Raw genomic sequence first — 22,378 nt, 5'->3', positions numbered from 1 at the left:
GTATGGCGTGTAACTATCTTAGTTACGATTATGCAAATTATGGTTGGGGCTGACGATCAGATTCATTTGTCCAACCTACGGCCCCCGCAGAAAGTGAAAACAGCATTTTAAATTTTGCTAATTATCAAAAGAAAAATTCTCATTAAATGTTTTGTTTAGTAAATGTAATCTTGTATTATACTTAATAAAATTTTCGAATATTTTCAATTTTAGGTTCATCATTATTTTTATTTATTCACCTTATATTCATCTTAAGCAGTGATTCTTTCGGGTTGTAAAAATAGTTATAAAGTTTTATATAGAAAATATTTTAACAATAGGCAGTGAAAAATGCACATTTAGTTGAATAACTAAGCTTATTTGAAAAGTAGGTAAACATGTGAAAAATTTACGGAATATTACTTTCGAAGTGTAGAGCAGCCAAATGTCACAGGTCACTGTTAATAAAGGTGCCGGTATGCCGTACCATTGCGTACCGTACCAAAAAAAGCACTGGATTACCATCCTCCCCACACCGGGTAGAAAAGGCCCGGGTCCGAATCCCATTAATAATGCGAGATACTTTTATAAACTTTTTTTCACTGCATAGCTGAGTTAGTTAGTCTCAGGCGAGGACGGTAAGGTTCCGTCCCCACGGAAACTCATGTTTTTCATCAGCAAAACGGGCAAACCAACCAGGGAACACACGTAATTTAAAAAGGTAATACACATGGGTAAATGAGATTATTCTCAGGGGGCTCTAATGTGATAGGTTTTTCCTCCCCCTTCTTCTTCTTGTTTGTTTATCTTTTAACTGTCCCTCTTCCGAACTTCAATCGAAACGGAGAGAGCGCAGTCTTTAATCCAGACGTCGGTCACTCCGGGTGGGGGGTGTTTGCAAAATTTAATGTGAGAAGGAGAAAATTCTTCCCCTTCAGGAGGATATCTAGAATCTCAAGCACATTTCCACATAGTAAATAAGTAAAATTTCACAACCTACCCGCCCAGCCTCTGTAGCCGAGTGGTCAGGAGAGAGAGAGTGCAGTAACACACGCTCCTTGAGTAGTCCAGGGTTCAAGCCCATGATTGCTAAATATGGTCGATCTGCCGACAAGCGTGTTAGATTGTGGTCCATTTCCCTCAGCATGAATTGTTAAGGAGGCTTCCATCCTGCTGATAATGGCTACAGTTTTTTTTTACCTGACAAGATGGTTATAATCTCTTCGATTTCTACACCTTGAGGAAGGATGAGGTAGAAAGACCCAAAGTCTAAAACCTGTTTAATTATATTGCCGTTCTGAACAAGAACATTTTAGCCAAATTAGCAATACACCTTTATTTTGCCAAGGACGTACTCAAAACTCGGATAAGTTTAGTTAACCTGTTGCGATTCGTGAGATTTTCAAATAACACGACCATCATGTCCTTGACCATGTCAAGGTTGGCCACAGCGAGATGCTAAGATAATGCCCAGAGGGGAATTTTTTTTTCCAAGACTGGGGATTTCCCTCTTACAATTCCAGTCTGAATTCAACTCTAGCGAGAGTCTTCTTTGTCGTATAATTTCTGAAAAGATATTTTAAATAAGTAAATTGGAGTCCTCTGACTGACCTTCAAACCACGACTCGGCAGCAGAAATCACCTCATCATCAGCAGCAAAGTGTTTTCCAGGAAGAAAGGACTTCAGGACAGTACAACCCTGAAGCGAAAAGGAAGAAATCCGAGGATGCAAGGTCGGGGGAATAAGCAGGTTGCAGCAATATTTCAAACCCACATTCGTGGGCACACTCATTGCAGCATGCGAAGAATGAGCAGGGGCATTATTGTGGGGCATTTATTATTATTATTATATTAGAGTTGCCCGTAAATGATTACATATACTCGTTTATCTATTGTGTCTGTAAATTGCTTGTGTTTTCTGGTCGATTTGCTTGTTTTGCTGGACGAAAAAACCCCCAGTTTCTGGTGGGGGGGAACCTTGCTATCTACACCTGAGACCGACTAACTCAGCCACGGTGTGAAAAAAGCTCACTAATGTTCCTCGCGTCATCGACGGGATTCGAACCCGGGCCTTTTCCACTCAGTGTGCGGATTACGGTGATGATACCACTGTGCTACCGCGTAGACATTATTGTGGGGCAGGCGCACACCTTTTGACAGCTTTCTCAGTCTTTTTTTATTTTATACAAACACGTTGCTTTAAGAGGAGGTTAGAATAATACTTCGCCGTCAAAATATAGCCCTTTTGAAGGTAATCTGTTAGTATTGCACCGCGCTGATCCCAAAAAACTAAGCATCACCTTGCCAGAACTTCGTTGCGCCTTTGCCATTTGGAAGGGGGGGGCTTTGCATGCTTCCATTGTTTTGAAATTTGTTTAGTGTCAGAATTATAGTCATGGATCCGGGTCCTCGTGGGTAGTACAGTTGGTAGGATGGCCGTCCTCCCTACACCGGGTGGAAAAGACCTGAATTCGAAACCCGTTGATGATGGGAGGCATTTTTATGGACCTTTTTCACAATGTGGCTGAGTTAATCGGTCCCAGGCAAGATAGCATGATTTTTCTCCCGGAAACTCGGGGTTTTCGTCCAGCAAACAAAAATTCACCCACATATGCAATTTAGAGACAGTATATACGAAGCAATATGGCCTTTGTTGTTGACGCTCCTAAAAAAACCTTACAACAACCTTTATAATTCTAGAATATTTATAGAACCAATAATTTGAGTAAAATAAATGTTGTTTATTGTCTGATTAATCATCAGTATCCTGATACTTTGGTAAAATAGTGTGAAGGAATTAAAAACAGGTTTTTATTCCTAATTACTTAAATTTGTTAACTATTAACGTTCGTGTTATATTTGCAGGCCTGCCTCATTATGGAACCTTCAATGAAGATATCAGGCCAAAGATTGTTTGTTATTATAGTTCTTGGGCTCATAAAAGACCCGAACCCTGGTCTTACGACATCGAGGACATTCCGGGAGATAAGTGTTCTGATGTGATCTACTCGTTCGTTAGACTGGATAACAATACTTGGGAACTTATCACTGACAATCCATATTACGACTTTAAGAAAGGTAAACCGAGAATAACACAACTCCTGTTTTATTTATTTCCTTATTTTGCAAAGGAGCTTATTTTAATTTATGCTGCATCCATTTTCATTGTTTTTAATTTCGAAAAAAAACAAACTGTTACTTTGTCATTTTCACTTCAATGAGTATTTATATTTGTTTCTATCAAATGCAAATAACGAGTACAAATTAATTTAAGAGTGTAGTAGCAAGGTTAGGCAGAAAAAATATAATTAGAAAAATTATTAAAATTATCAAAACACTATTTACACTATTTTTTATATTCATTGAGTATACTTATTTAGGAACTTAAATGTATCATATATGAAATAAAATACCACATTTACGAGTAAGTTAAGAAATTCGTTATTTATTAGTTAAGCAAGAATACGCTTAACTTTTAGCCATAAAGTAATTAAATAAATTAATAAATATTTGTTATTACTACTAAAATTATATACAGCACACACTGGCCAAAAAAATACGAACCTTTAGTCAATATCGAATCGGGTCGACTTATTTTTGAATAACAACAAGTGTACGGCGCGGCATGAATTATATAAGGTGTTTTAATGCGTTTGGGTCTATTGTAACCATTCTTCCAGAAAAATACCACGTAGCTGAGACAAAGGTGAAGAAAGGGACTTCGTTTCTGAATAGCTCTTTCCAGCATATTCCACAAATTCTCAATAGGACTGAGATCGGTGAATGTGGGAGCCAGGGAAGATGGTGGAAATCCATGTTATGTTCTCCGAACCATTGCACGATTCTGACAATGCGCCGTTGCATTGTCATCCATAAAGTGGCCATCACCTTCGGGATAAAAGTGGAACATTGCAGGGTGAAGAATATCTTATACAAAATTCAGGTACTCTCTGGATGACACTCGACCTTCTACCGGTATCAACGGACCCAGTCCGTGCCAAAAAACATTCCCCGTACCACCTCTAGATGCCCGAGTTGTTTTAACAAGGCAAGCATGGTTTATCGTTTTGTGAGGTTCTCGTCACACTCTCTGCCTATCATCAGTGCAAACCAAAGTGTATCGTGATTTGTCTGACCACATCACTTTCTTCCATCGTTCCACTGTCCAACCACGATGTTCACCGCTACTCTGAAAACGGATTTTTCTGTTTTTCTTTGATGTTTGTTTGTTTGTTAGTTATTTGGTTTAGGAGTATTAGCAACTAAGGCCATATTGCTCCAGGGATATGCAATGGTCATTCCCTGACCTTTCCGCATCCTCCGTATTTGGTGGTCACGGGCTCGAACCCCGGTCTAATCAAGAAGCGTGTGCTACGCACTGCTGCTCCTGCCCACCTGGCTACCGAGACTCCGTTTTTCTCTGAGCAAGTGACTTCCAGGCAGCCGACTGCCAATACCCAATTTCTTCAATTCATTGCGCATGGTACAGTTTAAAATAAAGCAGTTCTGGGTGTAGTTTAATCCAGATGTTTTTTGCTGAATACTGGATGTTCTGTTTTTCCGTACAGTCCTTCTTAGAGTACGACGGCTTCGTTCTTGAAGTATTGATTTTCTGCCAATTTGCATCTTTGAGATGTGGAAGAACCGCTTGCTTTCCAATTATTAAAAACTTTGAGTTGGATGCTTTTGAGGAACCACTTATGTCTTTCGATTTTCAAATCGTGGCTCCTGCTAAATGTGCACCCACGATAAAAACCTTTTTCAGAGTCTGATAGATTACGTATTTTCCCCATTCTGGTTTCAAATTACTACACTCGAACGGCCTGTGCAGTCTTTATACTTAACGAGGCAACACGTCATCACCACAAACCATACGAGTTTTTCTCCTAGTTTTCTTTTCATTTATTTCCATTTTTTGCATTACTTCTGTCTGTGACTGCCTTAATACAAAGTTTCGTATTTTTTTGGTGAGTGTGTGTAATTTATCTATTATAGTTTATGTAATAATAATAATAATTATTATTATTATTAAGTGGGACGCTCTTCCCCTAGACTGAAGGATTCATGCTGGCCATCCAAGACCAGGTAATCATTGTACAAATTGGAGCAGAATGGTATTAAGGGTAAGTTGCTACAATGGATAAAAGGATGGTTAAGTGCGAGAAGACAGAGGGTGGTAATCAATGGGTGTTGCTCTTCTTGGACTAATGTTATTAGTGAAGTCCCACAGGGTTCGGTGTTGGGTCCACTGTTGTTTTGTATATTTATCAATGATATTGATGAAGGTATATCAGGCTTAGTGTCGAAGTTTGCAGATGATACAAAGGTTGGCAGGGTTGTTAATGACAGTAATGGCAGTGTGCTACTGCAACAGGATCTAGATAATTTGGTCAGATGGGCTAAGAAGTGGCAACTGAAGTTTAACCTTGACAAATGCAAAGTACTGCATATGGGTAGAAGTAACCCCCAGAGAAACGTACCAACTGTGTGGTACTACACTTAAGGTGGTAGAAAATGAAAAAGACCTGGGAGTAATTGTGCAGTCAGATATGAAGTTTTTTTGAGCAATGCAGATAGGCTGCCAGGGCAGGTCATGGGGTTTTATCAATGATATATAGGAATTTTGCTAGCAGGGAAAAGGAGGTGATTGTCCCTGTGTATAAGGCAATGGTCAGGCCACACCTTGAGTACTGCCTGCAGGTCTGGAGCCCTCATTTTAGGAAGGCTTGAGATTTGCTTGAGCATGTACAGAGAAGGACAACAAGATTGGTGAAGGGAATGAAGGGATCCTCTTACCAAGAGAGGCTTAAGTTCTGCAAATTGCCATGGCTGGAGACTAGGTACCTGCACGGTGATATGATTGAGGCGTATAAGGCCTTGAATGGGTTGAGCACGCTGAATTCTAATGGGATCCTTCCACTTGTTCAGATTACGAACCTAAGGGGGCATAAATTCAAATTAAGAAAGGACAGATGTAGAATAGATGTGCGGAAATTTGCCTTTAGCCAGCGGGTGGTTAATTGCTGGAACAAACTTCCATCTGTCGTTGTGGAAGTTGATAGGTTGAATAAATTTAAGGAGGAACTGGACAGGCATTTGGAGGGAATGGTGATTTTTTTTTTTTTTTTTGGCTGATGCTGCATAAGCTCATACATTTGCTTTCTTGCATCACATGCCAATACCACTACTACTACTACTACTACTACTACTACTACTACTACTAATCAACACCAGAAACTATAGAAAATACATCGCAAAGGAGCCCGGAATGTCAGATGACACATGTCGACGATGCCACCTGGCCTCAGAAATGATCCAACACATCACTGCGGGGTGCAAGGTGATCACCCAGACTGAGTACACTCATAGACACGACCAGGTAGCCAGGATAATACATCAGAAGCTAGCGAGGAAATACAAATTGACTAAAGAAAGTGTACCATACTACAAGTACGAACCCCAGGCAGTACTAGAGACCCCAATCCACAAGCTGTACTGGGATCGCGCCATAATAACGGATAAGACCATCCCGCACAACAGACCGGACATAACCCTTGTGAACAAGATGGAAAAGGCTACATAGCTGATTGACATAGCGGTGCCGAACACTAGCAATGTCTAGAACCCATGAGGAAAAAATTAGGAAGTACACGAACCTGAGACATGAGATCAAGGAGATGTGGCATATGCAAAAAGTATCAACCATCCCAATCATCGTGTCAAACACCGGTATGGTACCAAAGACTCTACATAGCAGCCTAGGAACAATAGGCCTCCCAGAGAACACCCACAAGGAACTCCAGAAAGTCGCAATCCTGAACACCTGTAGGATAGTCAGAGATTTCCTCGACCGACAGTAACACCAGACATTACAACCACCCTGTGTACTTGGTAGCAGTGCCCGTCATGGAGTGGAATCCCCCAATCAGGGAGATATAATAGAGAACAACAACAACAATAATAATAATAATGTATCTGTTATTTTTCTGTTATAGATAAATAATGAGAGCTACTATTAGTTCCAAAACTCGCCAGTAGAGGGACAGAGAAAGCTTAAGAATAGCAAATTCATGCATTTTGTTGTACAGATTTACAGCAATAAAGGGCAGTTATTCTCTTCGCTTTGAAAATGTTATTATTATTATTATTATTATTATTATTAGCCATAAGGTGCAAGGAAGCCTGACGCTTATGCTGCACCAGCCATAAAAAAAAAAAAAAAAAAAAAAAAATTCTCAATTACCCCGAGAGAGAGAGAGAGAGAGAGAGAGAGAGAGAGAGAGAGAGAGAGAGAGAGAGAGAGAAATAGAAGGGAATCACCAAGAAAGAGAAGAATGATGATACCCAGCTCAGGACCCTGGGTGTGCCAAGCCCATACTCACCAGATGTGAGCCCCTGGGACTATTGCTAATGACAACTATATCTCTGGAGATGAAAAACTATATTGAATTGTTGGGAGATACCCCACATACTGAATGAAACGTAAGTCCCCTATGACTACAATAGTGCTTGGAATGTAACACAACATTTGGCTGTGCATTAAAACTGCCCAAAGATTTAATTGCAATTTATAATTTGATTTCTTTTAGTCCTGTTGTCATGGCAATGTCTATTTAAAATTTTATAATGTTTAGCGTTTTTCAGAACTCGGTGGGATGTTCTGGAACGTCGTTATAATATTTTGGCATATTTTGTTATGATATTAGTTTTCTAAATTCTTTGCCGTTGTACAAGGTCAGTTCCGGGTTAGTAAGTCTCCGTTGTACACGGTTAACCAATTAAATAGTAATTTACTTTTGCAATACCACAGCATTTTGTTAAAAATGAAGTTTCATTTAGTTAGAACTTTTACAGATTGTTTTGGAAATGCCTACCTTACTCGTGTGCACATGGATTTACTCTTCCTCGTGTTTTTGATGCAATGCTACGTAGTGTTCGCTCTCTGATAACACACAGTGCAGTTGTTTTTCTTCTACATCGTGTGATCAAAGATCCTGATTCGCATCATGTTAAAAGAGGAGAATTTTTCATGTCCTTTTCATAACTTGGCTAGGTGAACTCATTATAGGTGAGCGTCTTCACCCACCAACGGCAACTCGAGTTTTTCATTCAATAGGAAGACCATAGAATACATGCAAATTTACAGATACGATAAAGTAACGCCTCATAGCCTTATTGCTTTTGGATCTTTCTAATATTGCGCGAGGAGTTTCTATGCATCATGTACCATATATACCATTATTTTAGCAGTTCATGCACCGTATTGATGAAGCCGGACTTCACCTAAGAAAAATAGGTTGTATAGAACGTTTATCTGTGTATGAACGAAAAAGCGAAACTGCCTACTGTATGCTGTTCTTCTTAAGAAAATCCATGATTACGCACTGCCCTAATAAATGCTATACCGCCACTCAAATACGAGCACCACTGCTGTCACAATAAAACTACCTTATAACACCTGTCTAAAAATATCTCACTTCATAGTGACATAATGTTCTTTGTTGACATTAGTCAACAAAACACATTTATGTCACCAACTAAGGAGTAAATAGATAACAGATAGATAGTTACAGATACATAATTTAGGTCATCACTTATTCAATTCACAATGATTTTTTTTTTCTCCTTTCGTGTAGAAGGATACATACGTTTCGTCCAACTGAAACAAAAATATCCACATCTAAATGTACTTCTAGCTGTAGGCGGCTGGGGAGATGGAGGAAAGAAATATTCAGATATGGTCAGCGATCCGAAACGTAGAGCAATATTTGTACAAAGTGCTCTCTCATGGATACAGAAGTATGGATTTGATGGTTTTGACTTGGATTGGGAATATCCCGGGGACATCGCAAGAAATGGTCATTATACTGATAAAGAGAACTTCGTTAAACTTGTACAGGTAATTGAATTTTGATACAATTTTCCCTGCTTCTAATTAATTTATTTTTCAGTTAACACTAGAAACTTTCATTTTCTTCGTTTCAAGAGTGTCTAGTTCTTTCATGTCATTACAGTAGCTAAAATTTTTCAGTGTGGTACAGTTTTTCTCTCTCCTTGCGATCAATTTATACTCGTAGACTGCTCCTAAACCGAAAATCCATACCTGACGACTGATTTCAACGTAGAAATAGATAAGGCAGCCAATTTTGTGTCTATTTGGAGTTTTTGGATCTGCTTCCACTAAAGGGTTACTTTATTAGATACACCTACCTAATTGCAAGTAGGTCCTTCATTAGCCCTGAGAGCAGCCAGCGTTTGTTTTGGCATAGACTCAAAGAAGATGTTAAAAGCGTACCACACAGATACTGGTCCACATTGGCTCAACTGTTTTCCACAGTTGTTACAAATTGGATGGTTGCAATACTCCATCTGTGACAAGGTATAATGAGTTCACAGTTGGGGGTATTGTGCGTTCTGAAATGCCTCTGTACTTGATTGTTATTTGACTGACTGTAGGCTCTCTGTTTTCCTACAGCCTTCATTGTGCTCTCGCATCAACGAGCCACAGCGGGAAATACCTTTTAAACCTTTTTGTCTTACACTGAATTGTATACGTGCAACACACGTATCTGTCCACCTACTTTATATTATATGGTACGAAAACGTGATGGTGTTACTGAAGGAGTGCCCCATTTCACAAAACGGATAGCTGTATTTAATAAAGTGTCTGCTCAGTGCTCATCACTTTTTCCTTTCATACCAATAAACTAATTAAAATATTTCACTTGATAAATTTTCTTTTATTATTATTTTTTTTTTATGAAACACTTTATTTGACGAACAATTAGAGTTCAGAATGGACGAAGGAATGCCCTTCCGCCGTTCTATTCGTCAAATAAAGTGTTTCGGGAAAAATGCTACAGAGAATGTCGAAGGAAACATGATCATATAGATTTGTTGAGTGCGTCTTTCTTTAAAAATCTAAATTTTCCACAGTGATTTTGGCATTTCATTTTCAGGAACTGCGACTGGCATTCAGCCCACATAACCTTATACTCACAGCTGCTGTACCAATCGAACCGAACTTACTTTTAAGAGGATACGACATGTACCAGCTCGGTCAGTAAGTATTGCATTTTGGAAATTCAATTAAATTTAACTTCCTGTGAGATTTTACCTCAGTTACGTTACGGTAATCGAGTTCAGATTAAAAACTAACTATAAATAGTAGAAAAGCTTAAAACTAACTAAAATAGCAGAACAGCTTAAAATTAACTATAAATAGCAGTAGATACTTAAAAATGTCAGATAAATCTTAAAGCTCTTTAACTATCAGAAACAGTTATTAAAAAGTGCCAAAAACCTATTACTTGCAGACTTCTGGACTTCATTCACATCATGACTTATGATCTTCGAGGGAGTTATTCTAATTACGTTGATGTTCATAGTCCTCTTTATGGACGTCCATTTGACTTAGGTGTCTACGAAAAAGTGAACGTGGTAAGGAAAATATCGCTTAAATTTGTAATAGCAATAGTTTAAAATGAACTGAGTAACTCTACAAGAAATCACAGCCTAATATCAAATTATTTTATTCTTCCACGTCTAATATCAAAGGATTTTAGGCTTCCACGTTAAATTCTTCGAGCTTTTATGAAATCAGTAACAGAAGTATAGTGTAAATTGACCTTGTTCCATTAGAGATCTTGTTAGAGATGAACGAATTATGGGAAATTAATTAAACACCAAGCTCCATACCAATATCAGATTGAAACAAATGGCTGGTGGGTTCAAATTTTTCATATTCTGTCTATTCAATTTTTATTAAAATGCTTGTATAAATCTATAAAGGCAGAAAAACGAGGTCTGATCATAAAATTGGTAGAATTTGAACAAAAGTTACTATACAAATGATAAGATTAACAAGGGTGCACGTACAATGTGAACAAAAGTCAGGATAAATCGATGTTTGTGGTCAGCAATTTCTTCAACGACTTTCCATTTCTATAATGGTACATGTGAAATCATAGCAGCAAATGGTATTTGTTCCTTATATATCTGCTCATCACATTTTAAAAAAAATTATTGCCGTTTTTAAAGTTATCCTGATTATTGTGCAATACATCACAAGAAACAGCGTAAGAAAAATAAAGAGCAAACGTGAAAAGATATAATTAACACAGTTAACCTTCTTTGTTTTGGTGCTAGCCCATAATAAGAACTCAAGCAGTCTCGGGCAATACAACACCTAGGACCGTTTCGTCTGAAAAATTTTGTGCGGACAAATATGTAGCGTGTCCCTCTCACATTTTCATCTATGTATCTTAAAATAATCTAGTATTTGCCTTCATCATCGCACATGGGACTGGAGAAAGACGAAACTGCCCACCTACGACTCACAATGGGACTGCAGGGTCCGGGTGCAGTTTGGTACGATATCCCAAATTAGCTGATATACTGACGGGCTGAGCTGCTCCAGATACACATTGTACAGGGTAGTTGTAAAGTACTTATAGCTATTTTCAAAACATTAAGAACTGTAAAACGAAGAATCACAGTAAAAATAGTTTTTACACGCCCCTGTTAGGATTTAGTAACCCAATATGCGAGGGAGTGAATGGAAGTTGATAACGAAAGGAACCACAATCGCTTTCCACGTGATCCTTGGCGGTTGTATAGTAATCATGACATGTCACAGTCAAGCATAAAATTTAATGGCATTTTATTTGAGAAACAAAATAGTTATAATGGTTTCCACCGGACAGTCAAGATTTATATATTAAGACGTTGCGCTGCATGTGTAGAAAGTGGAACGCAACCTTTTACGTTATTGCAAATGCCTTCTTGAAAGTAACCCCAACGAATGACAAAGTCTTATTGTAATTTTGTAATTCAATTTTTTTTAATGTTTTATCAGAGATGTTTATGTTTATATGCTATTCATTCTTAACATGAAATGTATTTTCATTGCGTTACTTGTTTTGCAGCATGATGGACTAGAGTTATGGGAAAAACAAGGAGCTCCTAAAAACAAACTGATAGTTGGAGTTCCGTTTTATGGCCGAACTTATACACTCCAAAATGAATTGGAGAATGGCCTTCGATCACCTGTGAGTTTGGAGGTGGAAGGAGCAATTCCTGGTCCCTATACACAAGCAACAATTTCCATGGCTTATTATGAGGTAAGTTGGAAGTCTTCAATAAAATTACTTTTTTTTTTTTTTTTTTTTGTAGTTGTTGGCGCATCGGCTTCTGTGGCCACAGTGCACCTCCCAAGGTTTTAGTATTAGTATTTAGTATTAGTAGTATTAGTAACGGCCGCATGGTGCAAGAAAGCCTATGGCTTATGCTGCACCAGCCAAAAAAAAAAAAAAATCCGAACAGAATACATGCAATTTACAGACACAACATACATAAGGTGCGATATGGCCTAAGTCGTCAGCGTCTAACACACACACACACACACACACACACACACACACACACACACACACACACACACACACACACACACACACACACACACACACACACACACACACACACACACCAGCCTAAGATGCAGTGTACAATTGGATAGATCCTATCAGCTTCATTTTTATTTTTAGCTTGAACAATTTCTCTTCCGCTGTCAGTTACCAGAAAGTCCTTTAGCTCCCATTTTGAATCTGGTGTAATTCTGTTATTCCCATCTCGAAAAAATTTCGTGTGTGAATGTAAGTGTAAAACATCTAACATCTAAAAGGCAAACATCTAAATGCATGTTACGTAAATGTACATATTGTTTCAGAACGCCAGTACTCATCCTTGTTGCTATTACAAGATTATATATGAATACTTTACTGTGTATATTTGTGCCAACTCTTTTAATCTCAAATGGGACGTGATGATCAAGTGATGGCCTCATTTGATGTAGTACAAATTTGTATCTCTCTTTACTTCAATCCCGGTCCAACTAGCCATCACATGTGCAAAGGAGCTTCTAGACAACGACCAGGCCCTAAGCAGATCTTCTCTGACATCCGACGACATTTGCACCGCCCTTAGATTGTGCCTGACTGATAGCGCCTTTATGTTTGGTGAGTTCATTTACCGGCAGATACAAGGCACAGCCATGGATTCACCGGTTCAGTCGTGGCAAACATCTCAATGGAGGAGCCGGAAGGTCGTGCATTTGTGGATTTACCAGATCCCATAGCCTTTTGGTGCTCGTACGTGGATGATGTGTTCGTGGTCATCCCTCGGGAATCAGGAGACCGACTCCTACACCACCTCAACTCTCTGCCGCCTTTCATTCAATTTACCATCGAACTGGAGTCGGGCAATGCCCTTCCTTTCTTAGACACCCTTGTCCAACGGGAGGGTTCGCGTTTAAAGACTTGTCTTTCGTAACCCAATGTGTGCTGGCCAGTTTACCAACTACCGGTCAGCACATGCGTGCAACCATCTTCTCGGCACGGCGCGAGCCCTACTAACCCGTTCCTGAACACACTCCAGTTTTGAGGATGATAGGCACACTGAGGTTACAAAGGTTAAGGCAGATCTGGAAAAGCGCGAATACCCTACCAGTGCTCTGGATAGGTGCGACCTGCAGACCCTTGACCGTGTTATTTTCACCCAACTTCCAATAATTCAATCATAAACTTATGCCACTAATATAATTTTAATCTTTTTAAAAGTAGAAAGAAACATTTTTGCTCAAATATTACGTATGCTTTCTTTGAACAGATTTGTCCTTACGTGGGGAATCAAACGTGGATAAAAAAATACGATGATATTGGAAAGTGTCCTTATGCCTATTATGGAGACCAGTGGGTTGGTTACGAGGATGAGGATAGTATAGCTTTGAAAGTAAGTTGTTTATTGAAAAGTTACTATTAATATTTCGAAAATTTTAAGGAAATATTACTAATTCTTCAAATCTTCTTTTTCAAATTCTTTGTTTATTTTTTAATACCATTATCTAAAAGAATAGTAATGGTACTGCAAATAAAATTTTAACTTTCATTTTTTTTGTGAAATGTTTATCAAGTTAACAACACTTTCTCTCTCTGTTTGTTAGAAACGCAAACTATGTATAATTTGCATCCGAATCTACCTGGAAAAATCTGAAACTTCAAAAATTGAGAGTTTGTCTTTCTTCATAAAGGATTTGGGCTAACGGGACTATATGACACAGAATGCTTTCTTCAATTCGATCGTAGGGAAAATATATCACAGGGTAAACTATATCATCAAATGGCGCAATGTGACCTAAGTCGCTGATGCTCCCAAAATTCAACACAAAGAACCAAAACAAAAAAGAGCACACTGGATATAATGACCATATTAATATCAGTTTATTTCCGAAGTAATGTCCCTTTACAGCTATGCAGCTAGAGGACACGAGTTACATACAGAGATTAAATATAAATGACAGATTGTGTACAGAGTCCAGATACAATGCATGGCCTTAAACAGCTTCTGGTGAAGATACATAAACATAAAGATACAACGTATAAAAGTACATACGGATACAACAGAGCGTGAACAGCGCGGCATCTCAGAGAGTCCACCTAGATCATGACGAGGATATACATGTCTGCAAGAATGGAAGATCTGTAGGTTCTGTCCTTGCAGAGCTTCTCAACGTCTATGGCTAATCTATTCACTATTTGGAAGGAGTTATGTGGAAACATGTTGTCCAGAGAGGACATGCTACACAGCTTCGATCTGTTGGTCTGCATCTTCTCCTGTCTGACGGTCTGGCGATGATATCCCATATATCAGGTGAGCTCAATTTTCTGGTTAGAAGCTGAGAGAAGGTAAGAAGGTTCCTAGAGATGATGTGATACCGCCAAGGAAGCGTATTAAGATTTGTGACCAGAACAGATTTTGAGATTGTAGGTGTTAGTCCGGCAACCCTGTTTAGCTATTTCGAAATCCAGTATTCCAGGGAAAGGAACCTGGCTTGGTATGAGAAGGGTGCTGAGGACCATATAGTGGAGGCATATAAAGGAATTGGGATTATGCATTGAAGAATGTATTTGATGATAAGGTCCGGGTTATGGAAGTTGGAGATCTCCTGTTTTACTGCCCATAAAGCCGAATATGTTTTCATTCGAGTGGCATTAAAGTGAGGCAAGAAGGTGAGGTCTTTGTCCCAGGTGACACCAAAATCCTTATGTTGGGTGACTTTTTTAACTTGAGAGTTCGCTATAATGATGTTCACATCGTTGGTATTTTTCTTCTCGGTGATAGAGAGTTGTGAAGTTTTCTCTTTGTTAATGGAGAGCACAATCGCATGAAGGTAATTTTCCAGTTCATGTAGCTGTCGGTTGGAGCTCACAGTAATAGACTGGGGGCATTTTGTGATGATGAAGAACTTAATATCATCTGCGTAAGTGGTAAAATTAGCACGATTTGCTAGGAAGGGTTCGAAAGATGCGGCAAAGAGGGCGGCAGAGAGAACGCAGAGATTCGCAAGACGATGTGTGCTCCCCCTTGGGGGAGCCCTCTCGAGCAGAGAATGTGGTGATTATGGTTCTGATTTCTGATGCATAGGGTCCTGGACTGAAGGAGTTTCCTAAGGAGAACTAGAATGTGGCCAGAGATTTTGAAGTAGTTGCACAGTATGGCACATAATGCATGGGTGGACAGATTGTCAAAGGCCTTAATGTTGAGGAACACAATATCCAGTTGCTCTTTGTTGCTTAAGGTACCTTCAATTCAGAACAGTGTGTCCATGAGGTCGGTGATCGTGTATCGTCCAGGTAGTACACTATGGAGATGTGGCGGTTTGTGGCCGAACATATGATGGGTGAGAGCAGGGAGTATGACTTTTTCCAAGATTTTGAGGAAGATGCATCCTACGGAAATTGGTCTGTAGTCGTTAGGCGATTTTGGGTTAGGCTTTTTTGGAACAGGAGAAACATAATATGTGCTCCAGATGGTAGGGTAAACTCCTGTTTCGAGGATGGAGTTGAATGTGTCAAGCAGGAAGTCTATGATATATACACTGCATAGTTTAATCATAAAAACAGGGAATCCATCCGGGCCAGTGGTAGACTTGTTGGGAAGACTGTTGATGACCTCAGCAAGGCGTTCCTTCGTGATAGCTATTTTATCCAGTGATGTTTGGTTAGCTGGTGGATTAACCCGAATAAAGGGGTTTGGGGCAGGCAGAGGCTTAGTTTCGATCCAGTTAGCCCACGCGAGGAAGATGTCAGTGGTCATGGGGGACTGTTCTTGTTGGTATAGATTCTTTTCCCAAGTTTCATTCTGTGTACAATCCAGTCGTTCTGTGCCATCCTCCGAATGCATAGGAAGCGTGCCCGATGTTTTTTGTAGAGCTGGTAGTCGGCTAGTTCCCCTGTCCTTTGCCATTTCCTGTAGAGTTTCTATTTCATGATAAAGGCGAGTTTCGCGTCGGTGATAAACCAGTTCTTGGTCCTAGAAGACAGGTAGACGGATTTGGAATCTCCTTCACGGGCGATGTCTTTTAACAAGTTAGCTAAATTGGTAAGAATTTGATCAGGATGGCTAGCAGCAATTTTTTTCCAGTCTGTAGCTCTTAGTCTTTGCAGGATGATTTGAGGTTGCATATATTTTAATGAGAAGATCTTCAGTTGGGATTCTTTATGGTCATGTTGTTCAAGTTGTCGGGGAGAGCATAGGCTTAAACAATCAAAGGCAATTGGGAGATGATCTAATGCAAACTTAAAAATCTGCGTTGTGAGAGTGAGATGGTCGAGGTTTTGAGGTCGTCTTGTAGATTGATTATGGCTTAGTCTGAGGCCAAGAGATGAGAAGGAGCGCACGACGTCCTTCCTAGCAGCTTCATGTCTTGGGGAGGCATGTTGAAATCTTCTAAAACAAAGGTGAGCATGTAAGGCTTGAGGTGGGTTATAATACAGGTAGTTAGCTCATCCTTTGTGTCAGGATTATGATCAGGAGGTAGATATACAGCTACAACTTGAGTCCTCACTTCTTTGACTTTAAAAATTGCAGAAATGGCTTCAGCCTGAGGTAGCCCATTGGGCAGGAGCGAGAGTGCATAGCACGCGTTCCTTGAATGGACCGGGGTTCATGCCCGTGATTACTAAATGCGATAAATATTTGTATTGACGATTTATTGTAAACTCTACTGACTTGGTTGTTGTGCCGGAGTATAAACAGAAAATTTATTTATTTATTTATAAATGCAGGGGAGTCGCTGAGTTGTAAATACACAAGGTGGTGGATGTCTTTGTATGTGATGGAGACTCCACGTCTGTGGTCTATACCGTTGCAAATATTTCCGTATCGGTGGGGAGTGGCCACATGGCCACTCCCCACCATGGTTAAGCCAAGTTTCCTGGACACAGATGAAATCATATTCATCGTGCAGGAGGAGAGATTGCAGAGGGGCCAATTTGTTGACAATACTGCGCACATTTTGCGAGAAAACGCTGAATGTGGGGCGTGGATGGAGGTTTTTTTTTTTTTTTTTTGGAATAGGTAATTGTTATTGTAGAGGACGAGTTAGTAGGGATTGCTGGGGGAATGGCCTTTTTTTCTTAAGAGAAAGGTCTGATAAGTACCTGGGGGCCAGACGTCAGGATCCAGAACTTTTTCGTAGGCAGAGGGTAAACACCTTATTAGAAATGAGGCGTAGCCTGTTTGCCCAGTTTTAAGCTGTTTTACTTCGATGGGGATATTGTGTTCCACAAGAAACATTCCCTTTATGGATTCAGCGCTTGTTGAGGGTCCAAACCGGGAGGAAAAAATCTGGTCCTGGACAAGGCGAGAGAGATGTCATATTTCTCTGCGAGCGTCTGTTTACTGCGGTGTCTTTGATAATTGCTTGTTTGCTAGTGTTTTTAGAATTCTTTGGTTGCCTTTCACTGGGGGGAATGGTGGGGGCTCTGGCTTCTCGATACGCATCCCTGGTCGATGATTCTCGGTTCAGTAACTTGGTCATGTCTGTTGTTGGGTTATACAACATCATCGTTTCTTTCGTGAAACTGAGTCAACTTTTTGTGTGGTTCACTACGTGGTTGGCTCCGGTTATAATTATTATTATTATTAGCCATATGGTGCAAGGAAGCCTGAGGCTAATGCTGCACCAGCCAAAAAAAAAAAAAATCTGAATTACCCTGAGAGAGAGAGAGAGAGAGAGAGAGAGAGAGAGAGAGAGAGAGAGAGAGAGAGAGAGAGAGAGAGAGAGAGAGAGAGAGAGAGAGAGAGAGAGAGAGAGAGGGAATCACCAAGAAAAGAAGAGAAGAATGATGATATCCAGCTCAAGACTCTGGGTGTGCCAAGCCCATACTCAGCAGATGTGAACCTCTGAGGTTAATTTACTTCGCTTGGTTTTCTTTTATTCTTCTCATCTCGACTCTCAAGTGATTTCAGGAATTGGCAATAATCTTATTTGATTAGAAGAGTTTCGAGGGCGCTTTAATTTTCTTTAGACACCCTATTGGGATTGTTATCGTGTATCCTTCCGTTTTGTGCAGGCAGTTGGCCAAACTCCAGGGGTGTTGTTTGTGTGGCTGCATCTCGTTTTGTGGCTACGCTGCGGTCAATAGTGCAGCGACACCGTTGAGTACTTATTTCTTGTAGGGTGTAAGCGATTGTCCCGAGAGCTTCGCACAATTTCGTAGTTGCTTGCTCGATTGATATTGTTTTCCTTTTCTGATCAGCATCCTACACCTTCAAAATCTGTTCCGCGAATTCTTTTTCTTTCTTTACTACATGAGTTTTTAACAATGTTAGTTCTTTTCGTATCATCATTAAGCTGGGTAGTTTGGGTGTAGCTGACGTTCTGCTGTTTGCTGTAGGTGCTGCTTTAATATTTTTGGTTTGGTTACTACAATTCAAGTTATTTCCTTTTAGGAGTTGGGGGGGGGGGGTATTGCAATCTTGCTTTTTAATTTGGTTTTGCTGCGGACAGATTTGAGTTTGCGACCCATTCTCGCGCGTTTCATGCGATTCGTGGTGCATTCCGAGACTTCGCTCTTGCGAGGAGATGCCCTTGAAAATTCGTGGCTATCGGAAGATTTGTTCTCTTGGGCGGCGTTACTCTTACTTCCGGGTATGTCGGGGTGGTTGCACCCCGAGGGATCACTGCTGCGTTTATGCCCGATAGGCGCTTCACCACTTTTTTCATATTGCCGAATAGGGCTGTTAGTGTGATTGGTTGAAAATTGTAGGAAGGAATTAACTCTGTTAGGTCGTGACTCCCAAGGACAAATGTAGGGGGTGCTTTCAGCTTCAGGACAATCGGCCCTCGCAGTGAGGTGAAGTTCGCACGAACGACCTTGAGAGAAGATAATGATTAAGGCACAGAGAAGTAAGATACTACATAGAAGTATGTTACTACTCTGTAATTAAGGGACGGGACACAAAAGGCACGTAGAGCGCTGTTGGCTTTCGATATAGCTTAATATTAAAATCATAAATATCTTTTTACTTTGTATCTTCTTTCCGGAATCACGTAAAGATCTGGATTGGTGACTTAAATCTGCGTCGGAGGTATCAAACTTAAGCCATTGGATCACTGTGGCACTGAAATATTAGACATTGACGTTGGATTTGATCCATTTATGTAGAGGAGTTAGTACTCTGGTCGCCCTAATATCACAATTTTTTAAATCAACATTTAAAAGATGAATATTATGATACTTTAAAGAATTTGTCAAAGATTTATACTTTAATAGGTTTATTAAAGCATAATAGTATCCGGCTAGCTCAGTCGGTAGAGCATGAGACTCTTAATCTCGGCGTCGTGGGTTCGAGTGGAATTATTTTACTTTTCATTCATTTCAAATACCAACTCTTGAAATATCGTACACGTGCCTTGAGTGGTCGGAGTTTAAGCCCGCGACTGCTGAATACGGTGTTGTTTCTTGTATTCTATCTATCTTGTGAACTCCTCTGACCGTTTGGTCGTCCCGGAGTATAAACAGAAAATTTATTTATTTTATTTATTACATTAATGTATTTATTATTATTATTTTTTTTTTTCAGATGGATTTCATTCGCGACAAAGGTTATGGTGGTGGCATGATGTGGGCTATAGATTTGGATGACTTCAATGGCATTTGTGGGAAGAAGAATCCTCTGGTGGGAATCATGTACGAGAAACTTTTGGGTTATTCAGCTTCAGCAGATTAATCTGGATTCAGTATACCTCTCAGCGAGCAGTTAAGATATCTCACAAGTGTTGACTGTATATATCACAAAAAATAAATAAGATAAACAAATATTAATAATAATCATAATAATAATCTAATAATAACAATAAACTAATAAAAATAATTTGGATAATAAATTGAAGACGCAATAAATCAGTCATGTCAAATTTAACTCGAAATTTCCAGGCTATTTTAGAATTATTCGTATAAGTTCAATACCGGTTTTACAGACAGCGTTTAAAATAACTTCACTGAGCCGAGAAGTTCCTTTGAAAGGTTCATCTTTTTTACAGACAAATAAAATTAAAATAATACAATGTATTCTGAATGAAACACAACTTATTTACGTAACGTTTCTTCGTTTCTTTATATTTCGGTCATTAAATACAAGAATGGTGCACAATCTGCATTAAAAAAAAATATTCATTCTTCAAAGTTGTATTAGAAAGCGGAGCTATGAAGATACTAGAGAATAACTGCACAAAAAGAGGGCAAGTCTGCAGTTTTGCGAACGTGGCTCAGGATCACTTTCGGGAGATGATCGACATTGGGAGTTATGTAACTAAGGTGAAAATATTATCACAAGATGAGCCACACCGACATGGTTTCACAAAACGATGCGAGTGATCACACCTACACAGGACCGGATTAAGGATGAAATAGGTCCCCAGCCATATTTAAATTTAAGCTCCCTTTAATATATACACTGGTGTTCAAGGAAAGAGCATCACATAGGAATTTCACATTTCTAACGTATGTTACATTAATGATTAGCATCACAAATAGAAATATAAGCAAAAGATATTTATTAATAGTTAAGGCAAAGCTAAGTAATATTTGACAGGTGCTCTCAAAATATTCAAAATGAGCATTTGCAACCTTTATACAACAGTTTTGGTAAACACGACATTATGGCTGAAATGTTATCAGCAGCCCTCAATTTGCTTCAGTTTATCATTTTAAATGGAAAACAAAATGAAAAGTTCACCAGGTGCAAACTATTATTTAGTTGAACCGCCTCTGACCCCGATGACAGCAGCACACCGTTGAGGCACTGACAATAATTTCTGAAGATAATCAACTGATAGTTCGTGGTTCCAAACACGAATTATGGCTTCCTGAAGTTTCTGGCAACTGCAGATTCCACACGATGCCAACAGTTCTATATAGGATTCAGGTCCGGGCTGTTTCCTGGCCAGCTAACAGTTGTAATGGACCGTTCTTCCAACCATTTTTTCAACACAAGAAGCGATGCCGCTGCCAACACGCTGTTACTGTATGCACTCCCATTGACTTACATTGTTCATTTAGACTACCTGTAGCTGCTGGTCCCAAGTAAGCGGTCACCTGCGTTCTACGTAAGAGCACCCTAATGGTTGGCAGCAATTTGCCTTTCGATATAACCAGGTATCCATTGGCATTTACGGAACCGTTTATATTCCGTAAGTGATACGAAATGCACCCCCATATCATTTGGCTGGTAGCGAATTTCACTGTAGACACTATACAGTCTTGATGGTATTCTTCACCACGTGAAGAATACCATCTGACTTCCACTGCTCGGGGGTACATTTTACATGCACCTTACACCAAATTAATCGGGCCTTTTTCATTTTTTGTGTGAGGAGGGGCTTTTTCTTATGACGACGGGCTACAAATCCATTTTTGAAGAGGCGTCTTCTGACTGTTACTGCACTTGCTGCCACTCCTGTATGTTCTTCCCATTCTCTTTTCAGCTCAGACGAAGAAGGTTTACGGTTTTTAAGGCATAAGCGCTTCAAAACGAGGTGCTGTTTTGGCGTAGAGCAGTGGTGTTCAACGTAAGACCTGCGAATAATTTTTATACGCCCGCTCGGAAAGGGAACTAAAACAGCATTTTAGAGAGTCGCGCCAATGCGTTGAGACCCATTGGGAGCCCAGCGGCTAAATGACCAGATGAACACCGGTACACGACAATAGACATACAAAATCCATATACAGTACCTCTGGCACTGACAGTGTTCTGTTTCACACCCACAATGTATACTACTTGCGAGATAGGGGAACCCCTGGTGCCGTTTGACACTAAACACACTCTACACTCTACTGGTGTACAGGCATGCAAGCGTCGAGCTCGACTGTATCAAATGTGTACAGTACATGTAGTCCAGTGCAGTCAATGTACTCATCAATCTTTTCATATTGTGAAATTCTACTATTTTGATATAACTTGTTCATTTTATTGAATTATTATTAATTTGTATTAAATTTGTTCCGAAAAAGGAACGTCGATTTCGATTGTCGTGTTTTTAATCAAAGGTGGA

At 39.6% G+C, this 22,378-nt stretch overlaps 1 protein-coding gene across 2 annotated transcripts in view; it reads left to right on the top strand.

Annotated features, from left to right (window-relative positions):
• The window catches only part of LOC150079582 (endochitinase-like), a 36,044-nt gene extending 15,935 nt beyond the window's left edge, over nucleotides 1–20,109 (top strand). For both annotated transcript variants that reach the window (XM_090384047.1, XM_090384046.1), the window contains exons 3-9: nucleotides 2,845–3,057; nucleotides 8,616–8,878; nucleotides 9,939–10,042; nucleotides 10,296–10,419; nucleotides 11,907–12,101; nucleotides 13,648–13,770; nucleotides 19,909–20,109. In XM_090384047.1, the coding sequence (XP_090240173.1) occupies nucleotides 2,845–3,057; nucleotides 8,616–8,878; nucleotides 9,939–10,042; nucleotides 10,296–10,419; nucleotides 11,907–12,101; nucleotides 13,648–13,770; nucleotides 19,909–20,055 (1,169 nt within the window). In that variant the 3' untranslated portion in view covers nucleotides 20,056–20,109. The remainder of the gene's footprint in view (nucleotides 1–2,844; nucleotides 3,058–8,615; nucleotides 8,879–9,938; nucleotides 10,043–10,295; nucleotides 10,420–11,906; nucleotides 12,102–13,647; nucleotides 13,771–19,908) is intronic.
• The last annotated feature ends 2,269 nt before the right edge of the window (nucleotides 20,110–22,378 follow it).

Source organism: Mastigoproctus giganteus, chromosome 10 (assembly GCF_048544385.1).
Source record: "Mastigoproctus giganteus isolate SK-2022 chromosome 10, ASM4854438v1, whole genome shotgun sequence".
In the NCBI taxonomy this organism is placed as follows: Eukaryota; Metazoa; Arthropoda; class Arachnida; order Uropygi; family Thelyphonidae; genus Mastigoproctus; species Mastigoproctus giganteus.
The sequence above is the reverse complement of the archived record's forward strand: the minus strand, read 5'-3'. Positions and strand labels throughout refer to the sequence as shown.